The sequence below is a fragment of the Bos javanicus genome, chromosome 11 (assembly GCF_032452875.1).
Source record: "Bos javanicus breed banteng chromosome 11, ARS-OSU_banteng_1.0, whole genome shotgun sequence".
NCBI lineage: Eukaryota > Metazoa > Chordata > Mammalia > Artiodactyla > Bovidae > Bos > Bos javanicus.
Genome location: NC_083878.1, coordinates 95111178 through 95138916, shown reverse-complemented (window position 1 = coordinate 95138916; position 27739 = coordinate 95111178). Strand labels below are relative to the sequence as shown.

The 27739-nt window shown below is 55.5% G+C and overlaps 1 protein-coding gene across 3 annotated transcripts in view; it reads right to left on the bottom strand.

The window, feature by feature from the left end:
• The window catches only part of NEK6 (NIMA related kinase 6), an 86198-nt gene that overhangs the window by 3919 nt on the left and 54540 nt on the right, over positions 1 to 27739 (bottom strand). For all 3 annotated transcript variants that reach the window (XM_061433499.1, XM_061433497.1, XM_061433498.1), the window contains exons 5-9: positions 24759 to 24869; positions 20784 to 20892; positions 19663 to 19770; positions 8534 to 8628; positions 784 to 897 (exon numbers count right to left, since the gene is read on the bottom strand). In XM_061433499.1, coding sequence (XP_061289483.1) covers positions 784 to 897; positions 8534 to 8628; positions 19663 to 19770; positions 20784 to 20892; positions 24759 to 24869 — 537 coding nt within the window. The remainder of the gene's footprint in view (positions 1 to 783; positions 898 to 8533; positions 8629 to 19662; positions 19771 to 20783; positions 20893 to 24758; positions 24870 to 27739) is intronic.

Below are 27739 nucleotides of genomic sequence, written 5' to 3'. Positions count from 1 at the left end.
AGCCTGGTGCTGGACTGAGCACGTCCCCTTGCATAACCTCAATCCTCTGCGGGAGATTCCAGGGTTACCGCTATTTTACATGAGGAAACAGACTCAGTTCAGTGACTCACCCAAGAAGCGTGAGGGTGAGTGTGTTACACTGTTAACCACTCTGGGCTGTAAACCTGTCCTCTCCTCTCCTCCTCACCTTTTATCCATGAAGGCAAAACATCAGCCCTGCTTTTAAGAAGAGGGACCTGAGGCAGAAGACGCTCTCCCACAGCTTTAGCCATCACAGCCTGACTGCCAGACTTGTCAGAGTCTGTATCCAGAGGCCCTGTCCTCAGTGTAGAATGTTGAAAATAAGCCCACCAAAGGGTCTGACGCAGGTCTGCTTGCTGTGGTTTCCTCTCATGGGAGCGACGTGGCTGCCCATCATAGCGTGGGGCCAGCGAGGCCCTGCCGCCCCTTGTCTACCTCCTGTTGTCTGAGCCCGTCTCGGGGTCCCAGAGCAGCGAGCCTCACTCTAGCCCTGGGCTGGGAGCCAAATGGTCAGAAGGGGGCACGTGGGGCAGCTCCTGCTGGTTCCTATCCAGTGGGTGGGCTGCAGCCCTGCTGTCGGGGGCCACACCAAGTCCCCGAGATCTGCCTCTTAATCTGCCCCCCACCCTGAGTTCCTCACTCCAGGAAGTGGAGAAGTCACTTCCTTCTGCACCCTGTTAAGTGAACCCAAGCTCAGCCCCTCCTGGAGCCTTGCTGGTCATCAGAGCTCACCAGGCTCAGCCCTGGAGGCTGCAGACCCACCTTCTCAGAGTAATGTTCCCCGGGGAGAGGCGGGTAGTCACACTGCTCGATCTTCTGGCAGAGGGAGAAGAGATTCATTTTGTCTCCATAGAAGGGGCTCTGAAGAGCTGCCATCTGCAAGGAGAGGGGTGAGAGAGGAGTTTTTGGCCCTGAGGTCCAGGGGAGAAGGGGCTGCTCCTCCGGGGCAGGGTGCTTCCAAGTCCTCACTGCAGCGGCTGTCCATTGAGGCTCCCCCCCATCCTGAGGAAGCTGGGGTGCAACAGCAAGAGGCCGTTTTAACACGATCCTTGTTACATAAGCACATTAAAAGGGACAAAGGTTTCAGTGACAAAACTAAGGGCAACGAAGAAGGTGCATCTGTGTCCTGAGGGCCAGGCGTGTGCAGGCGCCTGCCTGCCCACACCTCAGCTCCCAGGGGCTGATTTTGGTCATAAGTACACAGGGCATGGGGAGACAGGCCCTGCTCAGGAGGAGCTGTGCTTGGGACTGGTGGGTTCCTCTTGTCACATGGTCTTATATTTCTAAAGAGCAATTCTGAAGACACTCATGGGAGGATGTCTATTTGAGAAATAAATTTAGGAAACTGCCTACCTAGATATGCAGGTAACACCACCCTTATGGCAGAAAGTGAAGAACTAAGAGCCTCTTAATGAAAGTGAAAGAGAGTGAAAAAGTTGGCTTAAAGCTCAACATTGAGAAAACTTAAGATCTGGTCCCATCACTTCACGGCAAATAGATGGGGAAACTGTGGAAACAGTGGCTGACTTTATTTTTGGGGCTCCAAAATCACTGCAGATGGTGACTGCAGCCATGAAATTAAAAGGCGCTTACTCCTTGGAAGAAAAGTTATGACCAACCTAGACAGCATATTAAAAAGCAGAGACATTACTTTGTCAATAAAGGTCTGTCTAGTCAAGGCTGTGGTTTTTCCGGTAGTCATGTATGGATGTGAGAGTTGGACTATAAAGAAAGCTGAGTGCCGAAGAATTGATGCTTTTGAACGATGGTGTTGGAGAAGACTGTTGAGAGTCCCTTGGACTGCAAGATCCAACCAGTCCATCTTAAAGGAGATCAGTCCTGAATATTCATTGGAAGGACTGATGCTGAAGCTGAAACTCCAATACTTTGGCCACCTGATGCAAAGAGCTGACTCATTTGAAAAGACCCTGATGCTGGGAAAGATTGAGGGCAGGAGAAGGGGACGACAGAGGATGAGATGGTTGAATGGCATCACCAACTCAATGGACATGAGTTTGGGTAAACTCTGGGAGTTGGTGATGGACAGGGAGGCCTGGCGTGTGGCGGTTCATGGGATTGCAAAGAGTCAGACATGACTGAGCAACTGAACTGAACCTAAGGGCTAACATTTGATGTGTGGGGTGGAGGGGGTGGGGAGGCATTTTTGGCTTTCATTCTGGCCGTGCTCCAGCCCATCACAGAGCTGCTGTGGAAGCCCAGGGTTCTGGGCAGTGGCTGCTGCTGCCTGAAAGCTGCACATCCAGACATTAGCAGAGGGCGCAGGGCTGTTTGGCTGCCCATGAATGCAGGGCCGGGGACCCTGGGCTTAACAGACATTGCAGACAGAAGCTTCCTGAATCCCACCCAGCTCCACACACACACACTGTGGGCCTGGCCCCCCATTTCCTCATCTGAGATTGACACAGTTCCCCCTGCAGGGTGGCGGTGAGCCTTGGCCAGCACAGGAGGAGGGTCCTAACCCGAGCTGTCATCCTCCGGCTCCACTCTGGAAGCAGGCCCTCTCCTAGGGGCTGTGGAGGCCCTGGCGGGTTCTTGCCCCATCAGGGAACTAGCTGAGTTTCCCACCTCACCACTCAGCACCCTTGGGGGTGTCTTCAAAGGGGACACAGGAACCGAGGAGTGGCCGTGTTAGGCGGCCCAGTGAGGTGCCCACTGGCCCCATCTGCTGATGAAGCTGTAATGGGATTAAAGTGCCGCCTGTCACTCCTGCTTCCAGTTGACAGCCCAACTCCTCTTGCTACTCAAGCACCGTCAGGTACCTGTGCCCATCTGGCCGTTCGGCCCTGGTTCCCCTCGAGGAGCCGGTGCCAGGGCCGCTCTGTATGTGGACCGCAGCCAGAGTCTCCGGGACACCTGAGGAATCCTTGCTCCCTGTCAGGCTCCGGAGGGTGGGCCGGTGAACCCCATCTCAGGGCAGAACGTGGTAGGTAGCCCGGAAGCTTTAGTTCCCTGGCCTGCCCCCATGTTCTGTTCAGCCTGTGAATAGGTCAGCTGACCCTGAGAGCATAGCCTGCCTCCTTCAGGAGGCACAGGGGGCTTCAGACCCCACACAGTGTCCTTGGGCTTCCAAATGGCCTTTGGAGAGGCGGTGTGGACTGGAGACCTGGGGTTTCCTCTGACCCAGGTCAGGAGTCTCCCCAGAGCAGCACCTGTGGGCCCAGGGCCCTGGCTGAGTGATTTCAGAGGGGTGCTGAGCCTTACCGCTCTCTTCCGCCTGACCAGGGGCTTGGGCCCCTCTAAGGAGGGCTGCAGACCACCTGGACTGTGAAACCTCCCATGGGAAGGCTGCAGGGAGTGGCCATGGCACTTGGCAAAGCAGGAGGGGTGTGCAGAAATGGGGAACTGTCTTTTCCAACTAGCGTGCAAAATGGCATCGCTTGGGTGATTTATTTCCAATAATTAAAACGAGAACCTCAGGTGCAAAGGGTTAATTGGGCAGTTTCAAAGGGACATCTGTTGCCACGGCAGAGAGCAGCTGAGGCTCCAGGGCGGTCACTCAGGGTGATCTGGTGCCCTTCAAGTCAAGGCAGGTGGATTAAGGCGGATTTTCCTGAAAAGTGTTTCTGTCCAAAGTAGAAAGGATGTTTAAAGTTGGCCTCACTAACACGGGCTCTGGTTTTTCATGTGTCTGACCTGGGACAGGGACTGGGTGATCCTTTCAACCAGCCAGCCTGATCTGATTTGCACAAAAGGGCCCCAGAATGGCGAGGCCTGAGCCCTGTACATGCCGTTCCCTGCAGATAACCTCTCCATCCCCTCCAGCGCCTTCCCCAGTTTCAGAAACGCTTTCTGAACAGGGTCAGCAGTGAGCTCTGCCAGAGGAGCCCTCTCAGCCTCCCCGGCTCACAGTGGCTTCTACATCCATACACGCAGATTCTAGTGGAAGCAGCATCCCCCTGCTCCCCCTCCCCAGGCCGCTCCCCTTCCAGCTGCTGGCCACGGGCCTTCCACTCGGATCAGAGCATCATGCTGTGAAGGAACCTCTGGGGTTGCTGGGGACACTGGGATTAGAACGATTAGCCCGGATGTCGAGATCTTCTTGTACCGGCGACCACCCACCTCTGATTGGTCGAAGCAGAGGAGGAATGGCTGTTCGGGGCTGACACTGGTTGCCTCGTTAGGACTGCCAATGCTACGGCTCTCAGCACTGCTCCTCAGATGCAGAACTTTTCCTCCCTGGTGTCATTAGGATGACACATGGCCAGAGAGATGGGCGAGTATGGGCGCTTGCCCCCGCCGGGAGGGCTCAGGGAAACTGGTGTGTGATTTGAGATGTCAGAAGGAGAAGTGGTCTCTGACTCAGAGGGGACAGAAACTGCCTTTGACTCCGGCCCTGTCAGGGCCTCAGACATCCGTCTCATCACCAGTTTCTCCCAATCTTGTCCAAGAGTGAAGGCTGACCCCAGGGGCTAGCTGCCAAGCAGTCTGTTGCCCTGCTTCCCCAGACCCTTCTCTGGCTCAAGCTAGAATAAAGCAGGATTCCACACAAGGCACAGCTCCACCCTAGTCTTCCCTCGCTCCCCCTCTGGCCCACTTTTCTGCTGGTCTCAGCCTTGAGGCTGCTGTGAGAAGGCCCCCCACTGAGGACCCTGATTCCTTCAGCTCCATGCTCAGAGCTGAGCTCCCATGTAAATAAGTAAATTCTGCAGAGCCCAGGCGGCCTGCTGAGCGCCTCCACGGGCGTGCCAGGTAATGAAAACAAAGCACCAGGCCTTCCAACAGGCCAAGCTCAGGCATCCCTGCTGGGAGCTCCTGGAGGGGCCACTGCAGTTGCTGGGGGCTCCTCACAACCAGTCCTTCCCCGAAAAAGGGGCTCTGAGCCGAGGCCCCGCATCTCTTTCTCCACTGTCATGCCTCCCCTGCTGGCTGGGGAGAAGGGATGAGGCCCTGGCTCCACAAGGACCACTTCCCCGGCTCCTGTTCACAGAAGGGTGGGTATCTATGCCTGGGTATCACTGTTCATGTAGGCCACTTCTTGCTGTGTGACCCTAGACAGTCTCTCCACGCCTCTCAGCCCGCTTCCTCCCTTACAGCAAAGCTGGGACTGGCCTGGTGTCATTCTTGGGATCCACTCCAATGTCCAGGGCAGTGCGGCACCCAGCTGCTGAGCTGTTTGGCCTGTTTGTCCCATGCTGACCTCTTCAGGACAGATCCTACTTGGCACCCACCAGAGGGGTGCAGGCCAGGTGTATTGCTTTGTGGCGGCTCCTCACTAGCCATGGGGCGACATCAGCATCTTCAAGTGACCTCAGGAGGTTTTCAGTGGACATCTGGATGCCCAGGTGGAAGGTGATGTGGTGGGCTGAATAAAGGTCCCCAAAGATGTTCACATCCTAATCCCAGGAGTCGGCAAATGTGTTGCCTATATGGCAAAATAAATTTGGCAGATGTTATGAAATTAAGGATCCCAGATAGGGGGAGAGTCCTACGTGATCCAGGTGGGCCCTACTACATGTAAACACAGTATCTTTATAAGAAGGAGCAGAGAGACTGGAGTACAGAAGAGGTCAGTTGACTTAAGTGATACGATGAAGAGCTCACAAGCCAAGGAATGTAGGTGGCCTTTTCCTTTTCTTGCCTTGAGTCAGGGAAATTGTGGATTTCTGGCTTCCAAAGGGGAAGATAATAATTTTATGTTGTATCAGGCCAACTGGTAATCTGTCACGGGGACTCCTGATACTCCCAGTCCACTCTGGGGATCGGAGGGAAGGGTGAGCCTGTCTCTGTCGTGCGCAGGTTTCCTCTGGCTCTGTGCTGCCGCCTGCCGCCCTGGCCCAGGGGTGCTCCCTTGGGTCCGCTCAGAAGCCTTGGAAGTGATTTGCGGGTGGTGGGGGCCATGGGGGTGGGAGAGCCTGTTGCAGCTCTACAGGCTGGCGCCCTCAGGGTGCCCCACAGGCTGTGCAGTGGGGGCTCCAGCCGTGTCTGGGGGACGCTTCCTTCCAATTACCATGGCCCTGGGCTCAGGTGCGTCTCCCTCCCTGTCTGCTGGGAAAACATCCAGTTCTGTTTTCCCACAGGGCTTGGGGGTGGTAGCCTGGGGAAGAGCCCCCACTGCCTTCCGCCCTCAGAGGCGCCAGCATGCCAACCACACCAGCCCTCTTCTGTCGGAGATCCAGAGCCACTGGGTTTAGGTCAGCTGTCCCCTCGCACGCAGGACTCGTCTGATTTCATTGACTTCCCATGCCTGGCTGCGAGTCACACAGCTCCACACAGTGCCAGCAAATCAATACTGAAATAAACCAGCCCCTCCAGGCTGGGGAGCCACTATGGATGCTCCCTCTTTACACATGTGTTCAGGTGCCCATGGCAGGGACTCGAGGACAGTGTCTGCCTCTAGGGAGCGGGCACCAGTGCGGACGGCTTGGCACCAGCTCGGGAGCCCCGAGGACAGGAGCAGGGCCGTTATATCCCGGCCACCTGCGTGCCTGTTTGTTTCCATCTGGAGACTTGCGTGGTTCAGAGGCAGGAAGTGACTTACAGAAATCCCGAACACGGCACAGAGAAGTAGAGCACCACCTGGACTAGGTGAGTGTCATGAGGGCAGGAGGACAAAGCCACATCTCCGTGGGGATGGGTGACAGTTGGACTTTGGCTCCCCGCTGGCCGAAGCGAAAAGGGAAATATGGCCAGCTGCTCACATGCACTGGCTCAGGGGCTCAGGGGCAGCAAGAGGGGCAGGAAGAGCGATTCCTTGACCTGCCCCCCGACCGCCCAGGGCCTTCCGAGCCGGGTGCCGTCCTCACCTCATGAGCCAGGTGTGAGCCCGTTACACCTGCACCTGCAGCTCCTGGGCCCTCACGGGCGAAGACTGAGGTCAGGGCCCACACCAGGCCCTTCATCTCTCACCCAGTCACCACCACAGCTCCCCACACAGGAAGCAGTCCAGCTCAGCCCTCTTCATCCCTGGGGCGGGGGAAGCCCCTGAACCCTGATGCCCTGCAGCTCCTGGGGGGCACCACCTCCATGGGCTACTCCTGTTTGGTGCTTACAAAAAATTCCACCTACAACAGATGCCCCTGTGAGGCCCAGGAAACATGGTCTGCTCCCCACCTCTGATCACCAGGGCCTGGCTCACCCACAGACCGTCAGGAGGACTCAGTGGGACACCCACACGGCACACCTCCAGGAGAAGGGGACTCAGGCACAAACGCCACCAGGGCCACACTTCCACGTGGCCTCATCTTCAACCACAAGGCTGCTCTTTAAAATGAAATGTGTGCTATTAACAGCAGGCCACTGGCTTAAAAAGAAAGACGCTGTGAAGTTTAAACCTTGTAAAGGGATCAGCGTTTGGATCTCATAGCCTTAATCTGTAATGCAGTGAGCAGGTATCTCAGCACCAAGAGACTCTGATGGATAGCCACCCCAGTCCTGGTGCTTCAGCAGTGGGCAGCTGACTCCTGAAGTCTATACCCATGGGCCACGAGGTCAATTCCCAGGGCCAGAACTCCCAAGGAAACAAAGAAGTCTCTGCAACTCCAAAACACTCCTGGTGGCCCCTTGATGCTACCCCAACATGTCGCTGCCCTGGGAGATTCTTCAGCGTATTGGTTCTAAGCCAGATTTCAGGGATGCTCAAATCCACCCCAGGAAAGCAGAAAAATAATCAAGGTTCCAACTCTAAACCCAAAGCATGTTTGGTGTCTCTCAGCCCTGGAGGGTCTTCAAAGCCCTTCAAAGCCTGAAATAAAATGAAATGTTATTTCATTTACCTGGCCTGTGACAATGCAGGATGCTACCACTGCCATTTTACAGACAGGAGACCTGCCCAGCAGGGGGTGGGCCATGGCAGCAGGAGGGTGTGACTGCCAACTTGGAGATACTAAAGTACTCCGCCGCCTCCAGCAGCTGCAAAAGCTCATGTTGTCTCATGTCTGAGCCTAATAAGACTCAGAAACATTCCTGTCCCTCCATCCAGGTTGGCCACCAGATCTGGAAATGGCCATCTGGTGGCTCCGTCTCACAGCTCAGGAGAGAGGCTGGTGGTCTCTAGAGTGACCCACGGTCTGAACCTAGAAGATCGTGGCCACCCCTTGGTGGGGAGCATTTCAGAGGCATAGGCCCGAGCTGACAGGGGCCCTGCGTGGGGTCTGGTCCACGGGTAAAGGACAGACTGAACAGAATCACCCTGGTTACCAGGGAAACCAGGGCAACCAGATCCCCCTGCCTGTGCTCCTTCCATCAACAAGCAGACACTGGACACTCTGTCTGGTTCCAGTCTGTCTCCCTTCCCAGATCTGAGCAGCCCAGGGGTGAGATGGCACCCAGCCTGCCACTGGCCATCCCTCTAACCCCTTCCCACCCGACAGTGCTAATCAGGCTGACGTTGGGCAGAGCGGACTGGTGAAGGACCAGACCCAGATGGTACCAATGCCACAGGCAGACGTGCATCCCGGATTTCCACCGAGCTGGTGAGGTGAGCCCTGCCCCAGCTGGGTGCCCATCACGCTCACCCTTCTAAATGCCACTGGGCCGCGGGCCGTACACTCACCTCGTACAGCAAACAGCCCAGAGACCAGATGTCAGACTTGAAGTTATAGCCGTTCTCATGGATCCTCTCTGGTGACATGTAGTACGGCGTCCCCACTGAAACACAGCAAAGGGACAGGCAGGTGCTCATGCTCTGAGCAGCGGGGAGGTGGGGGGGGGTGTGTGGGGAGGGGCCTGACCTCAGCCTCACTGGGATCCTGGGCAGCCCCCTTGCCCTCTCTTCCTGCCCCCTCCTCTGACAAGTGAGAGGGCTGGGTCAGACTGCAGGGCCCCATGCTCGTGGGGCCCTAAAAGTTCCTGGAAACAGGGACCCACTCAGACCTGAGAATCCATCTTGGGGTTGGGTGGTGGAGGACTGCTGTTCTTTCTAATTGCCCAGGGTAGGGGGACACAGAGGCCAGGCTCTGGGAAGCAATTGACCAAGTATCCTCTAAAAGTGACTGCTTAAATCCCAAAAGAGTTCAGATAAGGTTCTCAGCAGTGAAAGCCACCATGGTGACTGCTGACCAACCATGGCATGGGAGCCCATTTAACAGATGGAGAAACTGAGGCTCAGAAAAATGACAGGACTGAGGTTCAAACCCAGATCTTCAGGCTCCAGAAACTGAACTCTTGGCCACCACCCTTGGCTACTAGCACCAATCAACATGTCCTGCCTGAGATTTCTTAACTAGGACAGAAAAGATACTAACCATAAAAGACTGATTAACTGGACTTCATTAAAATTAGGAACTTCAGTTCATGAAAGACCACTGAGAGTTAAAAGGCAAGCCACAGACAGGAAGAAAATTGTCCCAACGATGATCTCATAGACAGAATATAGTTTTAAACTTCTATAAATCAACATATAAAAGACAAACATCCACCCTCCCTCAAATTAGCAAAATATCTGAAGAGTCATTTCAAGAGGAGACTATCCAAGTCACCAATAAGCATGTGAAATGAAGCTATATTTCTCATTACTGATTAGGGCAATGCAAATTAAAAGTACAATGAGGTACCACCTACCCACCTGAATGGTTTAAGCTAAAAGCCTTAGATAACTAAGGTGGCGGTATGCAGAGCAACCGGAACCCTCACGCATTGCTGACGGGGCCATAAAAAGACACACTCACCCTGGGACACCATGTGGCAGTGTCTACTGTACTACAGTTGCACACTGCTGCCATTAAAATCCAGCAATTCTTCTCCTAGGTATGTGCCCGAGAGAAGAGTACTCTGTCCATCAAGAGACATGATCAAGAATTCGCAGAATGGCTTTATTTGTAATAGCCCCAAACTGGAAACAAGTGATAATCAACAGTAGAAAGGATAGATTGATAATGTGGTCTATTCACACAAGGGAACGCTAAATAGCAATGAACAAGAGCAAATCTCAGGTACATACCACAAAAGGGACCGTTTTCACAGACACAATGTTGAGGGAAAGAAGCCAGGAACAAAAGAATACCACTATTTGATTTCATTTTTATCCAAAACAGGAAAAATTACTTTATGGGGGTAATGTTCAGGAAAGGGCTTGAGAGAGCTTTGCTGTGTGCATATCATGTCTCAGTTAAAAAGCAGAGGCGGCACATTTAAAGACGAGCCGGGCAAGCATGGAAGGAGTTCCTGGTGGGTAGTGAGCTCCTCATCACCAGAGGCATGCAAGTTGCAGCAGAGCAGCTGATTTGGCAGGGCTGAGCAGGGGGCGTAGGAACCTGGATTTGCAACCACAGATTTATGTAAGAATCTGAAATTCTTACATCAGTCCATCTGAAGGACAGCTGTTCAGGAGGCCAGATTTTAAAGACTGTTACACAGAGGACATTTATACTGGCCATAAGAATCTGACGGTGGCTGGGGCTGTTCTGGTCAGAGTCTATGAAGGCAGCCACAGTCCAGTGTGGCAGAGGCTGAGACTGAGATGTAGACTGATGACCCTAGGAAGGAAGGATGTGGGAACACAGGGGACCCTGGGGGGAGAAGAGGCCTGTTGATGAGCTGGACTGGGAGTGTGATGGCTGCCCCAAGGCAGGGGCCTAGACTTCAGGCTGTCATGGGCCAAAGGCGTTTCAAGACAACTTATTTTTACCAATAAAGGTGTTTACGTTTTCATTCCAATCCCAAAGAAAGGCAATGCCAAAGAATGCCCAAACTACCGAACAATTGCACTCATCTCACACGCTAGTAAAGTAATGCTCAAAATTCTCCAAGCCAGGCTTCAGCAATATGTGAACCGTGAACTTCCTGATGTTCAAGCTGGTTTTAGAAAAGGCAGAGGAACCAGAGATCAAATTGCCAACATCCGCTGGATCATGGAAAGAGCAAGAGAGTTCCAGAAAAACATCTATTTCTGCTTTATTGACTATGCCAAAGCCTTTGACTGTGTGAATCACAATAAACTGTGGAAAATTCTGAAAGAGATGGGAATACCAGACCACCTGATCTGCCTCTTGAGAAATTTGTATGCAGGTCAGGAAGCAACAGTTAGAACTGGACATGGAACAACAGACTGGTTCCAAATAGGAAAAGGAGTTCGTCAAGGCTGTATATTGTCACCCTGTTTATTTAACTTATATGCAGAGTACATCATGAGAAACGCTGGACTGGAAGAAACACAAGCTGGAATCAAGATTGCTGGGAGAAATATCAACAACCTCAGATATGCAGATGACACCACCCTTAGGCAGAAAGTGAAGAGGAACTCAAAAGCCTCTTGATGAAAGTGAAAGTGGAGAGTGAAAAAGTTGGCTTAAAGCTCAACATTCAGAAAACAAAGATCATGGCATCCGGTCCCACCACTTCATGGGAAATAGATGGGGAAACAGTGGAAACTGTGTCAGACTTTATTTTTCTGGGCTCCTTCCTTACTCCTTGGAAGGAAAGTTATGACCAACCTAGATAGCATATTCAAAAGCAGAGACATTACTTTGCCAACAAAGGTTCGTCTGGTCAAGGCTATTGTTTTTCCTGTGGTCATGTATGGATGTGAGAGTTGGACTGTGAAGAAGGCTGAGCGCCGAAGAATTGATGCTTTTGAACTGTGGTGTTGGAGAAGACTCTTGAGAGTCCCTTGGACTGCAAGGAGATCCAACCAGTCCATTCTGAAGGAGATCAGCCCTGGGATTTCTTTGGAAAGAATGATGCTAAAGCTGAAACTCCAGTACTTTGGCCACCTCATGCGAAGAGTTGATTCATTGGAAAAAACCCTGATGCTGGGAGGGATTGGGGGCAGGAGGAGAAGGGGACGACAGAGGATGAGATGGCTGGATGGCATCACTGACTCGATGGACTTAAGTCTCAGTGAACTCCAGGAGTTGGTGATGGACAGGGAGGCCTGGCGTGCTATGATTCATGGGGTCGCAAAGAGTCGGACACGACTGAGAGACTGATCTGATCTGAAATACAAAATCCCAACTACCACTTCATGTCACTACTTCTCAGTTTAACACTGAAACAATAAGATCAAGGACAGTGTCTTACACTGAGAAAGTTTAGCTGTTTGAAACTTATCGTCTTGCTTTTCCCCTCTCTTTGGAGATGGGTGAGAAATTCTGTCGTGCCCGTCTTGTAGAGGCCAAGAACAGTGTTGGAAACTCCTGCTCCCGGCCTGAGCACCCTGGGAGCAGGATCTCGTTACCAAAGCGTCCCAGTGCCCTCCCCGGGACCAGGCCACAGCGGGTGCCCTCTAAGCATCTAGTCACCAAGTCAATGAATCCATCTGCATGGTATCAGATTGTATGTATCAGCATAAACACTTTTAAACGCAGCCTAATGCACTATTTACTTATGTCTGTCCAAGAGGGACTAGCTGATTATTGCTTTACTGGGTTACCAAGCACTGTTTGATGGCAATAATCTTTAAACCAGGACAGCAGCCATCACTTAAATAGTTTTAAGAACTGTGTCATCCTATATGCATACTTTATGGCTGAAATCAGGGGGCTAATTGCTACTTAGCAGAAAGAGCTGTCAGTTAGCAAATGAACCCATGTGGGATTCTATAAGCAAATTGCACTTCTAGTAGCAACCCCTTGTATATTTTGGTCACAAGGGAGCAAAATGAAAATGAATGGGCAAGTGTGAAACGGATGACTTGTCATATCCAAACCACAGGATGAAATCCAAACAGTTCTCACATAACAGTGGGAACCTCAGACCAAATGGCAAGCGATCCAGCACTCGGGGTGGGTGGACATGCTTAACAGGTGAGGACTGTCTCCCACACAGAACCACCACACAGGGCTGATGGGGTGCACACAGAGATGGCGCAGGTCACAGGCCCTGTCCTCAGTGAGGGACAGCAGGTCCACTGTCTGGCTGCACTGCACCAAGACCCCTGGCCAACCACCCCCCACCCCACTCCCTAGCCAGAAGTGTCGGCTGGCCCTGACACCTCTTCCCACCCTGTCTCACCCTTCGCTTATTCTCGATCCTCCTGGGTCCCCACAGGAGGGACTTGGGGGAGAGAAGACCTGCTGAGTGATCAGGCTTTGGCCTGGCAGGGCTGCCTTGCCAGGCCCATCTGAAAGTGAAGACTCTGAGTAGCTGGTCCCCCTGCTCGAGTTCCCCTGCTGGCCACCCCCGCCTGCCCTCCAGTTCAGCTGTGCCTCCGCTTCTGGGTGGGCTTCTCAAGGTCAGTCAAAGCGCCCCCTCCCCTGGCTAGGGAGGGCCAGCTGCTCAGTGGATCGGGGCCTTTCCTTTATGTCCCTGTCCCTCTGCTGAGGTTCCAGATGCCTGCCTCGGCCCTGCTTGGGGTGAAAGCCTGGAGGCACCGGGGAGAGAAAGCTGGGGGCATCATCTTCCCCTCTCCTCTCAACCTACCTTTTTATTGCTCCTTCAGCTTTTACTCGTTTCCACCGGATATGAGGGGGAAAAGGCAAATATATCCTAATGAGATCTGTACTTTCTTCTAAAATGCCAGGGCTACATACTCCATCCATTCATCTCTCTGTCCATCCATCCATCCATCAGCATCCAATGTTAACTGAGCCCCAACGCTCTGCTGGACCCTCCCAGGTGTGGGTCTATCAGTAGGTAGTGAGTTGCCTGTCCCAGCAAGTGTCCAGGAGGAGGCAGCAGAACAAGGAAAGAGTCGACTGACCAATGACTGTAACCAGATCACCTGAAAGAGGTTGTTAAAAATCTGGACCCCTGGCCCCTGCATCTCCCACAACCTCCTGGAGCATATCATACAACTGAGAGGAGCTCTGCAGCGTCCCACACTGGCCCTCCTTTCAGCTGCTCAGAAACGTTGTGGAGCCATGAATCCACCAAGTGCTAACCGAGGGAAGTGTGGCCTCTTCCCTGACCCAGGGGAGGGGCCTCTGCATCTTACAGCTGGGGTGCTCTGCCTCACTGGAGGGCTCTTCAAACTACAAAGCTGCAGGGGGTGAACACAGCACCTCTTCCTGTTGTGTCAGCTTTTCCAGGGAATGAAGTCTGTAAAACTCTACGTTTATGCCCACAGTAAGTGCCCAGACATTATGAAAGATAACATTAAAGATAAAATGAGAGACTTCAAAGAAGTTCCAAGCTTGCAGCAGGCCCTGGAGAAGTGACCCCGACTCCCAGGGGTGCTGGGGGAGAGAGGGAGAAGCTGGCAGGGGGAGGAGCCTCCGCAGACAGTGGCCCTAAACGCCAGGCAGGGACCTCCGTGGGCACGTCCAGCGGCAGAGCAGCGACAAAGCCTTCGCAGAGACGCTCAGATGCAGAAAGTGCAGAGCCAGGGTCTCAAATCCCCTGCCAGCAATCTCCCCATCAGCCCCGCAGCCCCCAGCCCTGCCCCCACCCTCCCCTCCAGGGACGGAGCTCTGCATATGAAAGAGGAGCCCAAGAAACCCTGACCTTCCCTGCGTCTTCACCTAGAACTCCCAGATTTCAAACCCGGCAGATATCAGAGGAGAACGTGGGACCTCAAAGCGGAGGCTGATTAAAGGGCCCCGCTTCCCGAGATGCGCCACTCCTGTCAAAACAAACTTTGCAGTGTTTTGAAATGCTCACAGTGTTTGAAACATGTTCATTAGATATGAAAAAGGCAAAGATATCACATGAAGGGGAGGCTGGCATCTGTGGGCTGCACTTCTTCCCCGGATGGTGGTTTTGAAAATGGCTGGGAAAGGGGGTGGGGGCGCTGACATGCACCCCCAGAGCGGCACCCCAGCCAGGCCTGGACCCGTTGCAGCAGAGAACCGGACCCTCTCTATCTGCCTCCAGTGGAACACGGGGTGAACTCAGTGGTCCGTGGGGGTCCTCCCTGCCACATTCTGGAGCCCTGGTATCTATCTCAGAAAAATGGGGATAGTCTGAACTCCTGGCACACGGACAGGAGGAAGCAACAGCTCTGGGAAGGCTCTGCTCCCTACAGACCCCAGGGGCTGGGCAATGGAGGGGGGTGGTCCTAGGAAAGGAGGGCTGGGGGTGCCCAAGAGGGCAGGGGAGCCGGTGAGGACCAGACTCCTCTGTGCTGCAGGAGGCCCTGACCCATGAAACTCCCTCCCTGCCCCCGACAACATCAGGCCTCACTTCCTGAGGGGGCTCCCCTCCTCCCTGGTCCCCTGGCCACTGTCCTAACTGCTGCACCTCACCTGGACAACGGTTTGGCTTAGCCCCCCTGCCCCACTGTCCTGCCCATTCTCACCGCCCCCGCCCCGCATCCTGCACCCCAAGGCAGGCGCCATGTCTCTGCCTTAGGCCGAGGGCTTCTCATCCCCCAAGAGAGAAAAGCCAAGTCCTCAGCTTCTGGGCCCTCTCCAGACTCTCCCCGCTCTGCCCAACACTGGGACCACAATACACGAACACCCTGTCCATGTGCCACCGTTTGTCACCAAGTCCTCCTAAGTTACCAGCCGACCCGAGGTCAGGCCACACAGCCCTCCCGAGAAGCAGCCATGTTGATGAAACACTGTACTTCTACCAGCGTCGACTTGATTCCAGATTGTTTACATCCCTATAAATATCTGCCTACTGGTAGTTCCCCCATGGAGGATTGCTAACAGATCTAAGGGTCAGGGAGCACGACTCTGCCAGGTTACACGGCACCCCACATTCCCAGGTATCAGGGGCTCACCCCAAGATGGCGCAGGAAGCCTTGGATGGAAACTCTCGCGTGGCCGCACCTCACCCGCCACGTGGCACCACCCCGCCCACCACGTGGCCACGCCCCCACCTGCCACGTGGCTCTGCTTGGAGCGCCACCTGGTAACGCGAAGGTGCTCGCCTCACTGCACCTGTGCTTCCTCCCCTGTTAACGAGTTCTGAGGATTCCCACCTCCCTGGGCGGCTGGAGCACTAAGCAAGGTACCACCTGGGACATGAAGATGCTTTGGCTGGTGGTGAAGATGCTAAACACATTTTCCAGCCCCAAAAGGACTCTCCAGCCCCTGCTTGCCTGGGGACCACAGGGATATGGCAGTGCTGCTCTGTGCCCCCGTTTCCTCATCTGTCAAAAGATTTTAAGCCTCACTGGTCCACGTTTTTAAGATGCAACATGTTTTTCAAACATCCTTTAAACCATGTCTTCTTTGTTAACACACCTCCTTGGTCAGTTTAGCGACTTCAGAAGATGAAAATAAAGCCCCTGGGAGTGGCCAAGGCTGCTCCAGGTCCCAGTGGACCCTTGCTCCTCGGGCACAGCTGAATCAGCCAGCCAGCACTGTGCCTTCACACAGTGGGCCCGCCGCATACCATTCTGCTTGCCCCCCCCCCCACAGTGCCACCCTGGGTCTGTCTGGGAACCCCCCGAGAGCAGGGAAGGCTGTATCACCTCATGTTCCCGTAACCTCCCATCCTGCACCCAGCCCAGGACCAGGGCACTTGGCCTGCGGAAAGGCGAAGGAAGGATTTATGTATGCCCCACAGCCAGGCCAGGGGTCAGTGACATGGAAAACGGCCTTACCGTGGGTACCTGACAAGGGTTGCCCCCAACCGGACCTGTCTTCTCCAGCCCCCCTGAAAGAAGGGTGGGGAGCGGTAATGGCCTGAATGTGAGCCTGCCTCACCTCCCACCCCGATCCCAGCCCGAGGCCGTCGGGTCTCATGGCAGAGCGGGCAGAGCCTGCTCTCCCAGCCCCACAATTTGTCTTGCAGCTGCTGCCGTTGCTCGGAGCGAGACACTTGCTTGTAGCTTGTGAGCTGTGTGTAGGCAAATCTTTCATTTTTCTTTCATTATGCCGGCGTGTACTGTCACTTAATTTTTATGTATGCAATCCTTCCTGACAAATATGATCTGCTGCCTGGTAATTCGTCTGACGCTCATTCTGTTCCGCGCTCTAATTACGGCTCCTATTCCTGACACCGAGGCAGCCGCTCTGCCACCGCTGGGTACCGCACCTGTCAGCCCGGCCATGGCATGACTAATGCCCTTTCATGCCAGCCTCGTGTTAGCAAATATGGAGGCAGGGAGGGGGCTGGGGGAGGAGGCGGCAGGAGGAGATGGGATTTGCATAAGCCCTACCCTGGGTCAGCAGCCTCTGGAGACAAGGTGGTTGCTGGGGCAACGTGGCTGCCTCGGAACATCCCCCACGTAGTAGGTGCACAGAGAGGCAATGGATGCATAATTCACACCCACACATGGGGTGTGCGGGAGGCTCTGCCCCCCAAGTCCGTCCTGAGTCACGAGGCACCTGCAGTTCGTGCAGCCTGCTGCCCCGCCGAATGTGTGTATGGGACAGCTGTGTGTGGTGGAACCTCGCCACGGAAGGGGGTCTTTTCTCCTGGTCTCCGAGACTTCAGACCTGGGCTCTGGCTTGGCACTGTCACCTTCGTGGGGCCTGGCCCCCGGTTCTGGCCACAGGGCCTTGCTGAGCCCGTGCGGGCCTCTCAGCTCGATGGGCACACGGCCCCAGGAGGGCTCCTTCCACCTACCATGAGGCCCGACAGCCACTCAGAGGCTGTGGGAAGAGCCTGGCTTACCCGGGCAGCCTTTTCTCAAGTTCCAATTCCTTCTCATTAATATAATAAGTGCACCAGTCCAAGTCGATAAACTCACACTGTTGGACGAGCCCGCATTTCTGCCCGCTCCTCACGATGTGATCTTAACCAGCTCTGACTTGTGCCGCAGTCTTTTCCCCGGCGGGACAGAGGAGGGTTGGGACCTGACTGACAGGGGACAGGAGGCAGTGGCTTTAACTCTGCTCTTTGACGGTTTCCCTTGAATTTCTGGCCTTTCTGAAGCCCTTGCACCAGAGAGGTAAACAGTCCCAAGCTGACAAGACACAATGATTTTCCCAAAGAGAAGGATATGGGGAAGCGAGAAAGAGACGGCTTCCTCCCAGGTACAGGAGTCAGTGGCCGAGCTCCGGAGGCAGATCCTTCCAGGGCCCCCAACCCTGGGCTCCTGGAAGAACCAGGTGCTGCACCGGGAGGGCCGTATCACGGCCCGGCTCTGCCATCACAGAACTCAGAAGAGTCCCTCAAGCTCCCTGGGTCTCAGATTCCTCATCAGCGCAGAGGAAGGAGCCTATGGACCCTGACATCTACTTGAGGCATGACCGAAGCATCGCCAACTCAAGGGTTGGCGGGTTCTTAAACATCCTTTCATTCTGACCTAACGGAAGAGCCACAGCACACCAGCTGCTAAGGAGGCCGGGCCAGAGGTCCTCTGAGGTCAGATAGGGATGACGATTTCAAAACAACCACATACACACACGCATTTACACAGTCACACACACTCACAGTCTCTCCGGTTCCCAGCTGGGAGCTGTTGATCTCTGAGTTAGCCTGTTTCTCCAGACTGTGTGCTATATCCTGAGAGCCTCGAGCCATCAGGACCTGTATGAACAGTGACAGTTTCCACCAGGAAAGCGTGTCTTCCAGAAGGCTGCTGTGTGTCTCTTGGCACGCCGCAGGCTCTCAGGGGTGTAGCGCACAGGAAGACCGGAGATGCACTGGCTGGGCCACGGAGTGCGGGGGATGCGAGTGGACAACAGAGCAGTGTTCGAGGGGCTCGGCCTGTGCACAGGACCAGCTCCCTCCTGTGGATGCGGCACCGAATGGGGGAGATGAGTCTCAGGCACCGTCCCCTGCAGACGCCACGGCAAAGAGCCAGGAACTGCTGGGGGTCGGGGAAATGCCCCTGCACCCTGCCCTGGCCTGAAATGTTCCCATGCAGCCCTGGTCACAGCACCCAGGGGACCCTACTTCTGTGTTCCACACACACTGGGGACTTCGCTGGTTTCTAATCAAGTGTAAAATTCTCCAGCCGTCCAAGTTTCGCATTTGCTCACACATCTGGAGAAGGAAATGGGAACCCACTCCATATGCTTGCCTGGAAAATGCCATGGACAGAGGAGCCTGGTAGGCTACAGTCCATGGGGTCGCAAAGAGTCAGACACGACTGAGTGACTTCACTTACTCGCTCACATATCTGGATTCTGAAGCTGGACAGTGCTTAACATGACCCGAAACACACATGTGACCTCCCAGTCTCCTCCGGCGTCTGGCCCTCAGTGCCCCCGCACTCCCGGGATGGTGTTCCCACTAAGCTCAGCCTTCTAGGCCCCGCCTGCCTTCCTTGCCACCCATGGGTCCTCGACCCTCCCCATGCCATCCTTTCCTCCGTACCTCGTGGGCTCCTAGTCACTTCCCGCACTTCAGCTACAAAGTCACCTCCACCATGAAAGCACTGGGCTCCTACAGCTTTGAAACTGCCGGTTTAAAAGCCAAAAGCTGTAAACAGCCCAAACATCCCCAGCAGGAGGAACGGGCTGAATGTACATGAATGAATGAAGTGTCACGATCTCACGTGTTGGCAGGTCCTTGAACATCCTTTTGTTCTGATCTAACAGAACAGTCACGGTGCACCAGCTGCTAGGGAGGCCGGGCCAGGGGTCCTCCAGGGTCAGATGGGGACGAGAGCTTCAAAACCACCACACCCACACACGATGGGACACCGTGCAGCAGCGAGAAAAATGGCATGGTGGTCTCTGCGACCATGGAGCCACACCTCCCTATCCCTAAAACATGAGCTCGTGAGGACACGGTGGTTGCGTCCTGGGCTCCTCCAGTCCTTGGTTTACTCCCCTCTGCCCACTGTTCTGAAGCAGAACATCGGAGGTTCTAACCAAAGGCACCCCAGGGACAGGGTTCGCACTCCCCACATCATCCAGGACCTTAGGGGTTGCTGGGGTGTGAACGGCCTGTCCTTACCTAGGGAGTGGGCCGCGGTGGTCTCTGAGCTGAAGAAGCGGCCCAGGCCGAGGTCGCCCAGCTTCACGATGCCCGTGGCCGTGATGAACACGTTGGCAGGCTTGATGTCTGCAGGGGAAGGAGAGGGGGGTTGGTGTGGGGTCTGCAGTGAGGTTGCCTGGTGGCAAGGGGAAGGAGGAGGAGGCCTGGGGGTGGCCAGAGAGTGGGGCCCTTCAGGTGATGGGGGTTTAGTCCTCAGTCCTGCTCTCTCAGGCAAGACCCTGGCCCTGTCTCTGCCCAGCTGTGGGACTTTGAGAAATGTAACCTCAGTTTCCTCATCTGTAAGATGGGTCTAACTTCACTACAGCTCAGGGCTGCTGTGAGGTCTAGGAGTGCAGGGATTTTTGTTCTCGTTTCTTCTTTTACAGCAGAGTGGGTACTCTATGCAGGTCTGTATAACAGATGAAGGAGGTGCTCAGGGAGGTAACCTGTGCTGTTCCCCAGTCACCAGGGCAGTGCCTCACACACAGCAGACACTGATAAATGCAGGCAAAATGAACAAATGGAGGAATCAGTAAAGTCATCTAGCTAAAGCACACAGCACTCTGCTGGGCACTCAACAGGCTCTTTGCTCACAGTTTAGGATGATGTCAGCTCTCAGAAACACTCATCTCCTCTGTCCAGCCAACTCCTACTAAGACTTCAAAGCCCAGATGAAAAGTTCCCTTTTCTGGGATGATTTCCCTGCCCTCCCAGGCAGAGCTGGCGGCAGTACCGGAACTAGCCATGACTTCCCTGCCAGTCTCTCCACCCACCCTACCCTCGCTGCAGCCCCCTCTTGCTGGCTCCGGGCTGGTTTCGGGGATTGGAGATTATGTGTTGAGCATGGCCCCTGTTCCTGAGGTCCCTGTGACTACATGGCACTTGGTGCTGTCACCTTGGGGAGGCCCCTGACAGGGGCACAAGGTCCAGGGTGCCATCAAGCCTGAGGCCTCCCGCTCCCATTCTCTGACACTGTAAGGACAGGCAAGATGCTGGCCACCCACCGGCTGGGGATACAAGGCGGTTGCCCTCCTCAGGCTGTCCCGAGCAGCCGGGAGGAGCCGAGGGGAAGGCTGTGTCCCGCGGCCCCCGGCACGTACCGCGGTGCATGACCCGGCGGGAGTGCATGTGCTCCACGGCACTGCAGAGCTGCACGAAGTACTTCCACACGGTCCTCTCCGGGATGAGCCGCTTCTGCTTCTTGAAGTACTGCGGAGGGGTAGACAGACACACGGACAGGCTTGGGTGACGAGCCTGGGAGTGCCGCTGTAGGGTCCCGGCTCCAGGGGTCACGTGTCCACCCCCAGCACCAGCATGGGGCTCCCTGAAGGCGGGGCTGGCCTGGACACAGGGGATGTTCTGATGGCTTCGCTGAAGGGATGCTGGGACCACATCTTGAAGGCTGCTCTCTATGACCCTCTACCTGGAGTCTCCTGGACACACGTCCATCTCCTCCCACACTGCCCGACAGGGATTAGTTCCTTGCAGAAGTGACTGGGGTGGGCTCTCTGCCCTGGGCCTGGCCCAGCCCAGGATGGGGGCACCCAAGACCTGCTTGGTGCTTAAATCCCAGCTCCTTTCCTGGGAGCCAGCACATGTAACCATGAACAAGCATGGCAAGGACCTCCAGGAAGCGGGCCTGACAGTCTCAAATGGACCTTCCAGTTTCAACAGGCACAACCTACTTTGTTGCCTGGGAAATCATACTTAACACTGCAGAAAAAAAAAAGCAAAAAACAAAAGCCTAAAACTCAAAACCTACCCAGGCTGCACTGAGTGATCTGTAAGTAACCAAGGGTCCTGAAAGAGCTCAATCAACCAGGAACATGTCCTCGTCCACTGTTCAGATCAGCATCCCTCCAGGGGGATCTCCTGTGGGCCAGGCCCGTAGGGGTCGGGGACATAATTCACACACCCGTCATTTGGAACCTAGTTTCTGTTCACTTAGAGCAACCATCTTTTCCCAAAGCAGCCAGAGGTGAAGACTTGGCAGCCAGACCGGCACAGGGAAGACCCAGGACACTCGCAGCCTGAGGCAGGAGGTGGGACCCGAGCTAGCCTCTGCTAAGCACCTGCCATGTGCAGCCTCTGTGCTGAGCCCCACAGTGATGGCTGCACCCATCTCACAGATGGGGAAACTGAGGGCCGCACGGGAGCAATAAGGGGCAGAGTTACAACAGCTCAACCTGGGAAGCCCAAGCTCTTTACCCACTTCTAATGGTACCAGTAACCACCTGATGAAGGCCCAAGGTCAGAGAGGTTCAGGAACTTGCCCAGGGTCATCCAGCAGGGGCGGCAGAGCTGGAACCGGACGTGGACACCTCCAACCTTGGGACAGTCATAGTGGGAAGCCCCTGGACTGGCTCTAAAGCCCCATGAGGCTCTTCTAAGGCTCCATTCTGGGAGGGGACCTCATGAGTCAGCTGCCCCTGGCTCCCGGCACAGAGCTCCCCCAGGACCACCTCAGGCCTCCACAGTGGGCCGCACTGCGGTGTTACTTGTACCCTAATGTTAGCTAATCCTCATTATAGCATTTAAATGGGGACGCGCGCGGCTGTGCGTGGTGATTTTCTAAATGTCACGTCCTATTGGTACGGGTGACATTTAGCGGGAAGGCGCGGAGTCTCTGGTGGGTTCTGGGGTGGCAGCAGCTCCGGCTTCACCATCCATCGTAAATAACGCCAGCACGTGGCCCTGGCGGTGCTGCTTGGCTTTGGAGGCTGGGGGCCTTTGGGACAGAGGGTCTGCTGGCCAGCCGCCTTCCTGTCAGGCCAGGACTCAGTGTGGCCCCAGGCTGAGCCCTGCCTAGGCCCCTGTTCCCTCCAAAAGCCAGAGGCAGCTAGAGAGAAGGAAAGGCCAGAGAAACAGCTGCTCCCAGGCCCTGAGCACTATGCTGGGTCCGTTACAGATGGGAAACTGAGGTACAGGGAGCTGCCCAGGTCATCCCGCAGGTGTGTCTGACCCTGGGCCCGGGGTCTTCCTACTGCCCTGCCTTGCCTGTCTGAGCTGCTCTGCCTGCAGGGCCACAAACTCAGCAGGGGAAGGGGAGGGTGAGGGGCCCTTGACAGAGGGAGGGAGGTGCCAGGCCATGTGAGGAGGAGGGCTCCTGAGACAGAAGGGCCTGAAGCACCTGGAAGCTGGGCCACCGCCCCAGAAACCAAGGGTGTGAATAACCGACTTGAACCCTGAGTCAGGGTTGGCCCAGGGGAAGCCGGGGTGAGGGGAGGCACCACCCCAGGCCAGGTACAAAGGATGCTGGATGCCACCATGCCTCCCTCCTGTCTCTTCTGGCTGGAAGGAGCTTGCATCCAGGCCCTGCAGCTCCCACGCAGCCCTCCCCGATGAGGCCCCCACAACAGCGGTGGAAACTGAGGTTCAGGAAGGGGAGGGATCTATAATTTCCCCAGCACCCCCAACTCCCCACTGTCTGACTCCAGCCCCCTCCATGAGCTGAGAGGCTGTGAGGGGGTCTGAGGGCCACAGGGGCTGACAGGGTGCAGCACCCTGACCAGACAAAAGTGCTTTGTGGACCCTGGGCTTCCATCCCTCTGGGCTCTGGCACAAGCTGCTCTGCCTCTAGGCTGTAGGTCTCCCCTCGGGTATCTGCTAACATGCCACCTCCTCCAGGAAGCCTTCCCTGCTAAGGTGTCACTTCCTCCAGGAAGCCTTCCCTGGCTCCCACAGACCCTGAACTTGGCTTGTTCACTGCTGCTCGTGACTGCTCGTTCACAGCTCTGCTCTCCCATCAGAAGGCGAGCTCCCTGAGGGCCGCGCCTAGGCCAGCAGCATGGGGGTGGGCACAGAGCAGGTCTGGATGCATGGTGTTCAGGGAGAGAATGACACAGGAAGGAGAAAAAGAGTGGGGGGAGCGGGGGAGAAGTGAGATGTGATACAGCACATCTGTTTCCACCAGGGATCTGCGTGGAGATTAACATCCCTGCAAACCCATTAATATGTCAATGAAAGTATAAAAGCAGGTGATAACAACTCAAGTAATGCTGCTTCCCAGAGATGCCCCTATTCCTAGGAGCCAAATTTCAGAAGAGTAGGCACCGAGCAATCATTCAATCCCCAGTGCCTGGTGGGAAAGACAGAGCAGGGTGGGGGCTCAGGCATGGCCCAGCCCGGCTTAGGGACAGACTGGGCTCGGGGGAGGAGCGATGCAGGCCCACCAACACGGTCTGTGGATGAGGGTCCAGCCAGCCAGGGAGCGACGACCTTGAAGGAGGCGGGGTGAGTGGAGCTGAGCGCGCTGGCCCAGGGATCCCACTTAGAGACTGTGCTACCGCACGCAGGTGACAAAACCTCTCTGAGCCTCACTATTTAAGGGTAGTGTGGACTCAGTGAGTGAGGCATACACGCAGCACGGCTGTGGCCTGCAGTGGGTGCCCCATCGGTGGAGCTGTGAAGGTCCCCGTGTCCAGGCTCAGGCGGACCCAGTTCTGGGCTCAAGGCGGGGCGGGGGGGAGGTGAACGGGCAGTCTGGGGGCTGCCTGTGGGACTTGGCAGGTTGCTCAAAATCTCTGAGATCCCTGACCTCGGCCATTATATGGGAAGGAAGATGTCTCGCAAGGGCTGAGGGGCTCAGGAAGGTCCCCTGGGGATGATGCCACCGGAGGGCCACTGGAAGCAGAGACCTGGGTCACTGGCACGGGTCTGTGCCCATGCTGCTGGGGATCCTCAGGTAACTCTTCCAACCTCTCTGGGCTTAGTTTTCCCGTCTATAAAATGAGGCAGAAGACACTTTCCCAGATTCTGAGACCTGGGGTCTGACCTACAGGGGGTTATGCCCCATCCCTTCTGCGAGGCAAAAGTGGCCATGAGCCCATGGGTGGGCTGGGGTGGTGAGGGACCCCAGATGGGTCTTTTCTGCCCGTGGCTGACCCTCTCCCAGCAAGTGTGGATGGGACCATAACTGAGGCCTCTGGGCATCAGCAAGGGGGGACGGGGGGCGAGTGTCCTTGAGCAGCTGCCTCTACCTGAGACCAGAGCACTGGGGGATCTGGGCTGAGGTGGGGGGGGCACCTGACCTGGGCAGCACCCCGAGACCCAGCTCTCCCGCCAGGCACCCTCACCTTGATCATCTGTGATAGGTCGCCCGCGTCCGCCAGCTCCAGCACAATGTTCAGTTCATTGTCCTCGATGAATGAATCCAAATACTTGATGATGTTTGGATGGTTCAGTTGCTGCCCAAACAGAGAAAAAGAGGGAGATGGAGCCAGTGAGAGATGATACAGTTGGAGAGGCGAGTATCTGGGGGGAATGGCCTGCAGACCTGGGTGACACGGGGAAAGCCATTTTGCATCCCTGAGCCTCAGTGTCCCCTCTGTAAAATGGGCATAATCTTTTGCAGAGAAGCTGTGAAAATTACACAGGCTGATACCCCTGAAATATCTACATGGTGACCACTCGCAGCTAAGACTCAACAGACACTGTGGAAATGACCCTTTTCTCCCTCCTCTTCATCATCACATCCACCCAGGCCCCTCCAGGGTAGGGCCAGACCCCCACCACTCCACCTCTGTACTCAGTGGTCCCGGAATACTTGGAAGTGTCCACCTCCTTCCTTCTTCCTTCCCACTTTCTCAGTTTCTGACCCACCCTTTGTGAAATCTTGAGAAAACATCATTCCTGGTGTGAGAGCTGCCCTGAGCACGGTGCTCAGTAATGAAGCCCTGATTCTGGCCTGATCACCGTGGCCTGTGTGATTGCTGGACAGGACCGCACCCCCACTGGCCGGAAGTCAGCCCCTGCTTGGCTGACAGGAGACCCTGGCATTCCTTATAACTGAAACTATACTGAAATGACTCCAGGATCTAGGGAAGGCAGAGGGACTCAAATATTCCGCCACAGTAAGGTCAGCCAGTCCAGCGGGGGTCCCACCCAGAGGCCACTTGAAAGCACATTTTCCCAAAGGCCCAGAAGGTGCGGCGTGAGGGGCACGTATCTATGCTGTGCGTCACTGTCCTGCCCCGCCTGGCAGCCTCTCACTGGTCCTGGTGCGAACAGCATGAACGATGCCGCGCAGTGGCCCCTCTGAGGACCGCGCTTCTTTCTGTATTGTAGGAAACATCCCATGCCCTGGCACCTCCTGTTGACTTCCCACAGGCAGGCTGGAGAGGTGGGTCACGTTCTGCAAAGGGGCTGGCCTGGTGGCAGAGGTTATAACCATGGCAACGGGGGCTGCCTCTGACCAGATGCTACACTGAGTCCTTCCAATGCATCTTCTCACTAATTCCACGACAACACCTCTGAAGACAGCATTCTCGTCATCAACCCCTTAGACAGATGAGAAAACCAAGGCCCCAAGTGGTCAGCAGCTTACCCACGGCCCCAGAGCTAGTGAGCAAGGGACGTTTCTGCCTGCGAAGCCCGCAGCTGACCACGCTCAGTGGCAATGCAGCCTGGGGGAGGGTCAGAGACCCCACACCAGGCAGGCCCAGGTCATGCCACCTGGGGCAGCCTCACCGAAGAGGCTGTGGTCACTCAGTTCTGAGCCCAAGAACCAAACAGGCTGGCTTGGTGTGCACACGTGTACAATCCCTTACTCATGTGAGCAGCACACATGTGTTCTTGGCCACGAGTAGGGAGACAGGGGTGTGTGATCCAGACAGCCACTCCCCAGGGCTGGGGAATCAGTTTCAGGGATCACAACTGGGTCCAAAGTTAATCATTTAGTAAAACTTTCAAAATGTTATCTGAAGAGTATTTTAGGACCTGTGATGGCTGGAGTTAAGGATACCTCCCTACAAGCCTCTAGCCTCCCCCTTGGGACCCATCACAGCCAAGGGCCACCCCTGCGAGCATCCACAACTCCCATATGGCCACAACACCTCGCGCTCAGCCACTGCTGGGCCCCCTTCTTGTCCCCACGTTCAAGTCTCACATCCTGAATGTGGCATTCAAGTCCACCATGATCTGCACGCCCATCCATGCTGTCAGGGCTCCTGCAGCAGGCTTGTCTCAGCCTTCCAGATTCTGAGACCAGGCCCTGGGCCCTGCACGATTTCCCCGGCGCCCTTGGGTCTGCCAGCATCACCCGAAGGTCACCATCTGCCGCCTGTCTGTTCTCCCTCCTGCCTGGGAATCCCTGGGCGGTGGGGTGGCGGGGGAGGGTGCCATGGTTGACTGTACCAGTAGCCCACTTTACAGGAAGCTGCCAAGCAAGCTCTCTATGTGGGGACAGAGGACACCAAGTCAGTGCTGACTGTGTGCTCTCCTGTGCCAGGCCCTCTTCAGACACTACTTTATTTTTAAAAATTTTTCATTGATTTATTTTTTGGCCATGCCACGCTGCTTGCAGGATCTCAGTTCCTTAACCAGAGACTGAATCCAGGCCACGGAAATGAAATCCTGGAATCCTAACCACTAGGCCAGCAGGGAACTCCCCCGATACTATTTTATTTAATTCTCTCTATCTGCCCATATCCTGTAAGGCCGGCATTCTCACCATTGGGCTGATGGGCAAACTGAGGCTCAGGGAGGTTAAGTCATACGCTTAAGGCCGCACAGCTTGTAAACGAAGACATCAGCATTTGAATCCAGGATCCCGGGCCTCCAAAGCCCATCCCTTTTCTTCTCCTCCATCACCTCCTAATTCTCAGGTGGAATCCTGAACCTGAGATTCAGGGGAGGAGGGCAGAGCCCCAGGGAGAGCCACCCCTAGACCAGGGAAATAGGTCTAGTCCAGAAAGTTCTGTCATCTCTGACTCTCAGGAGACCAGAGGGGAATCCAGCAGGAAGGGGGAAAGGATGACCATAGACACCATCCACCACCACCACCCCTCGCCCTGGACGGGCCCTGCAGGTCTGTCCTTCACACAACCCTGTGCAGCTCCGGTGGAATCAAGGACTTCTGCTCACAGAGGGGCAGGCACATCAGCTACTCCCGGGGGACCCATCCCCAGTTGTGCATCCTGCCTCCTCCCTGTTGGAGGCCTGGCTAGAGTCCAACAGGTGGACACCTCAGGGGCCCCGAGCTCCTCTAGCTCCCAGAACCCGGGGCCCCGTGCTCGGCTGTTAATTCTGCCCAGTGCCCCAGACTGGCTTGGCTCTG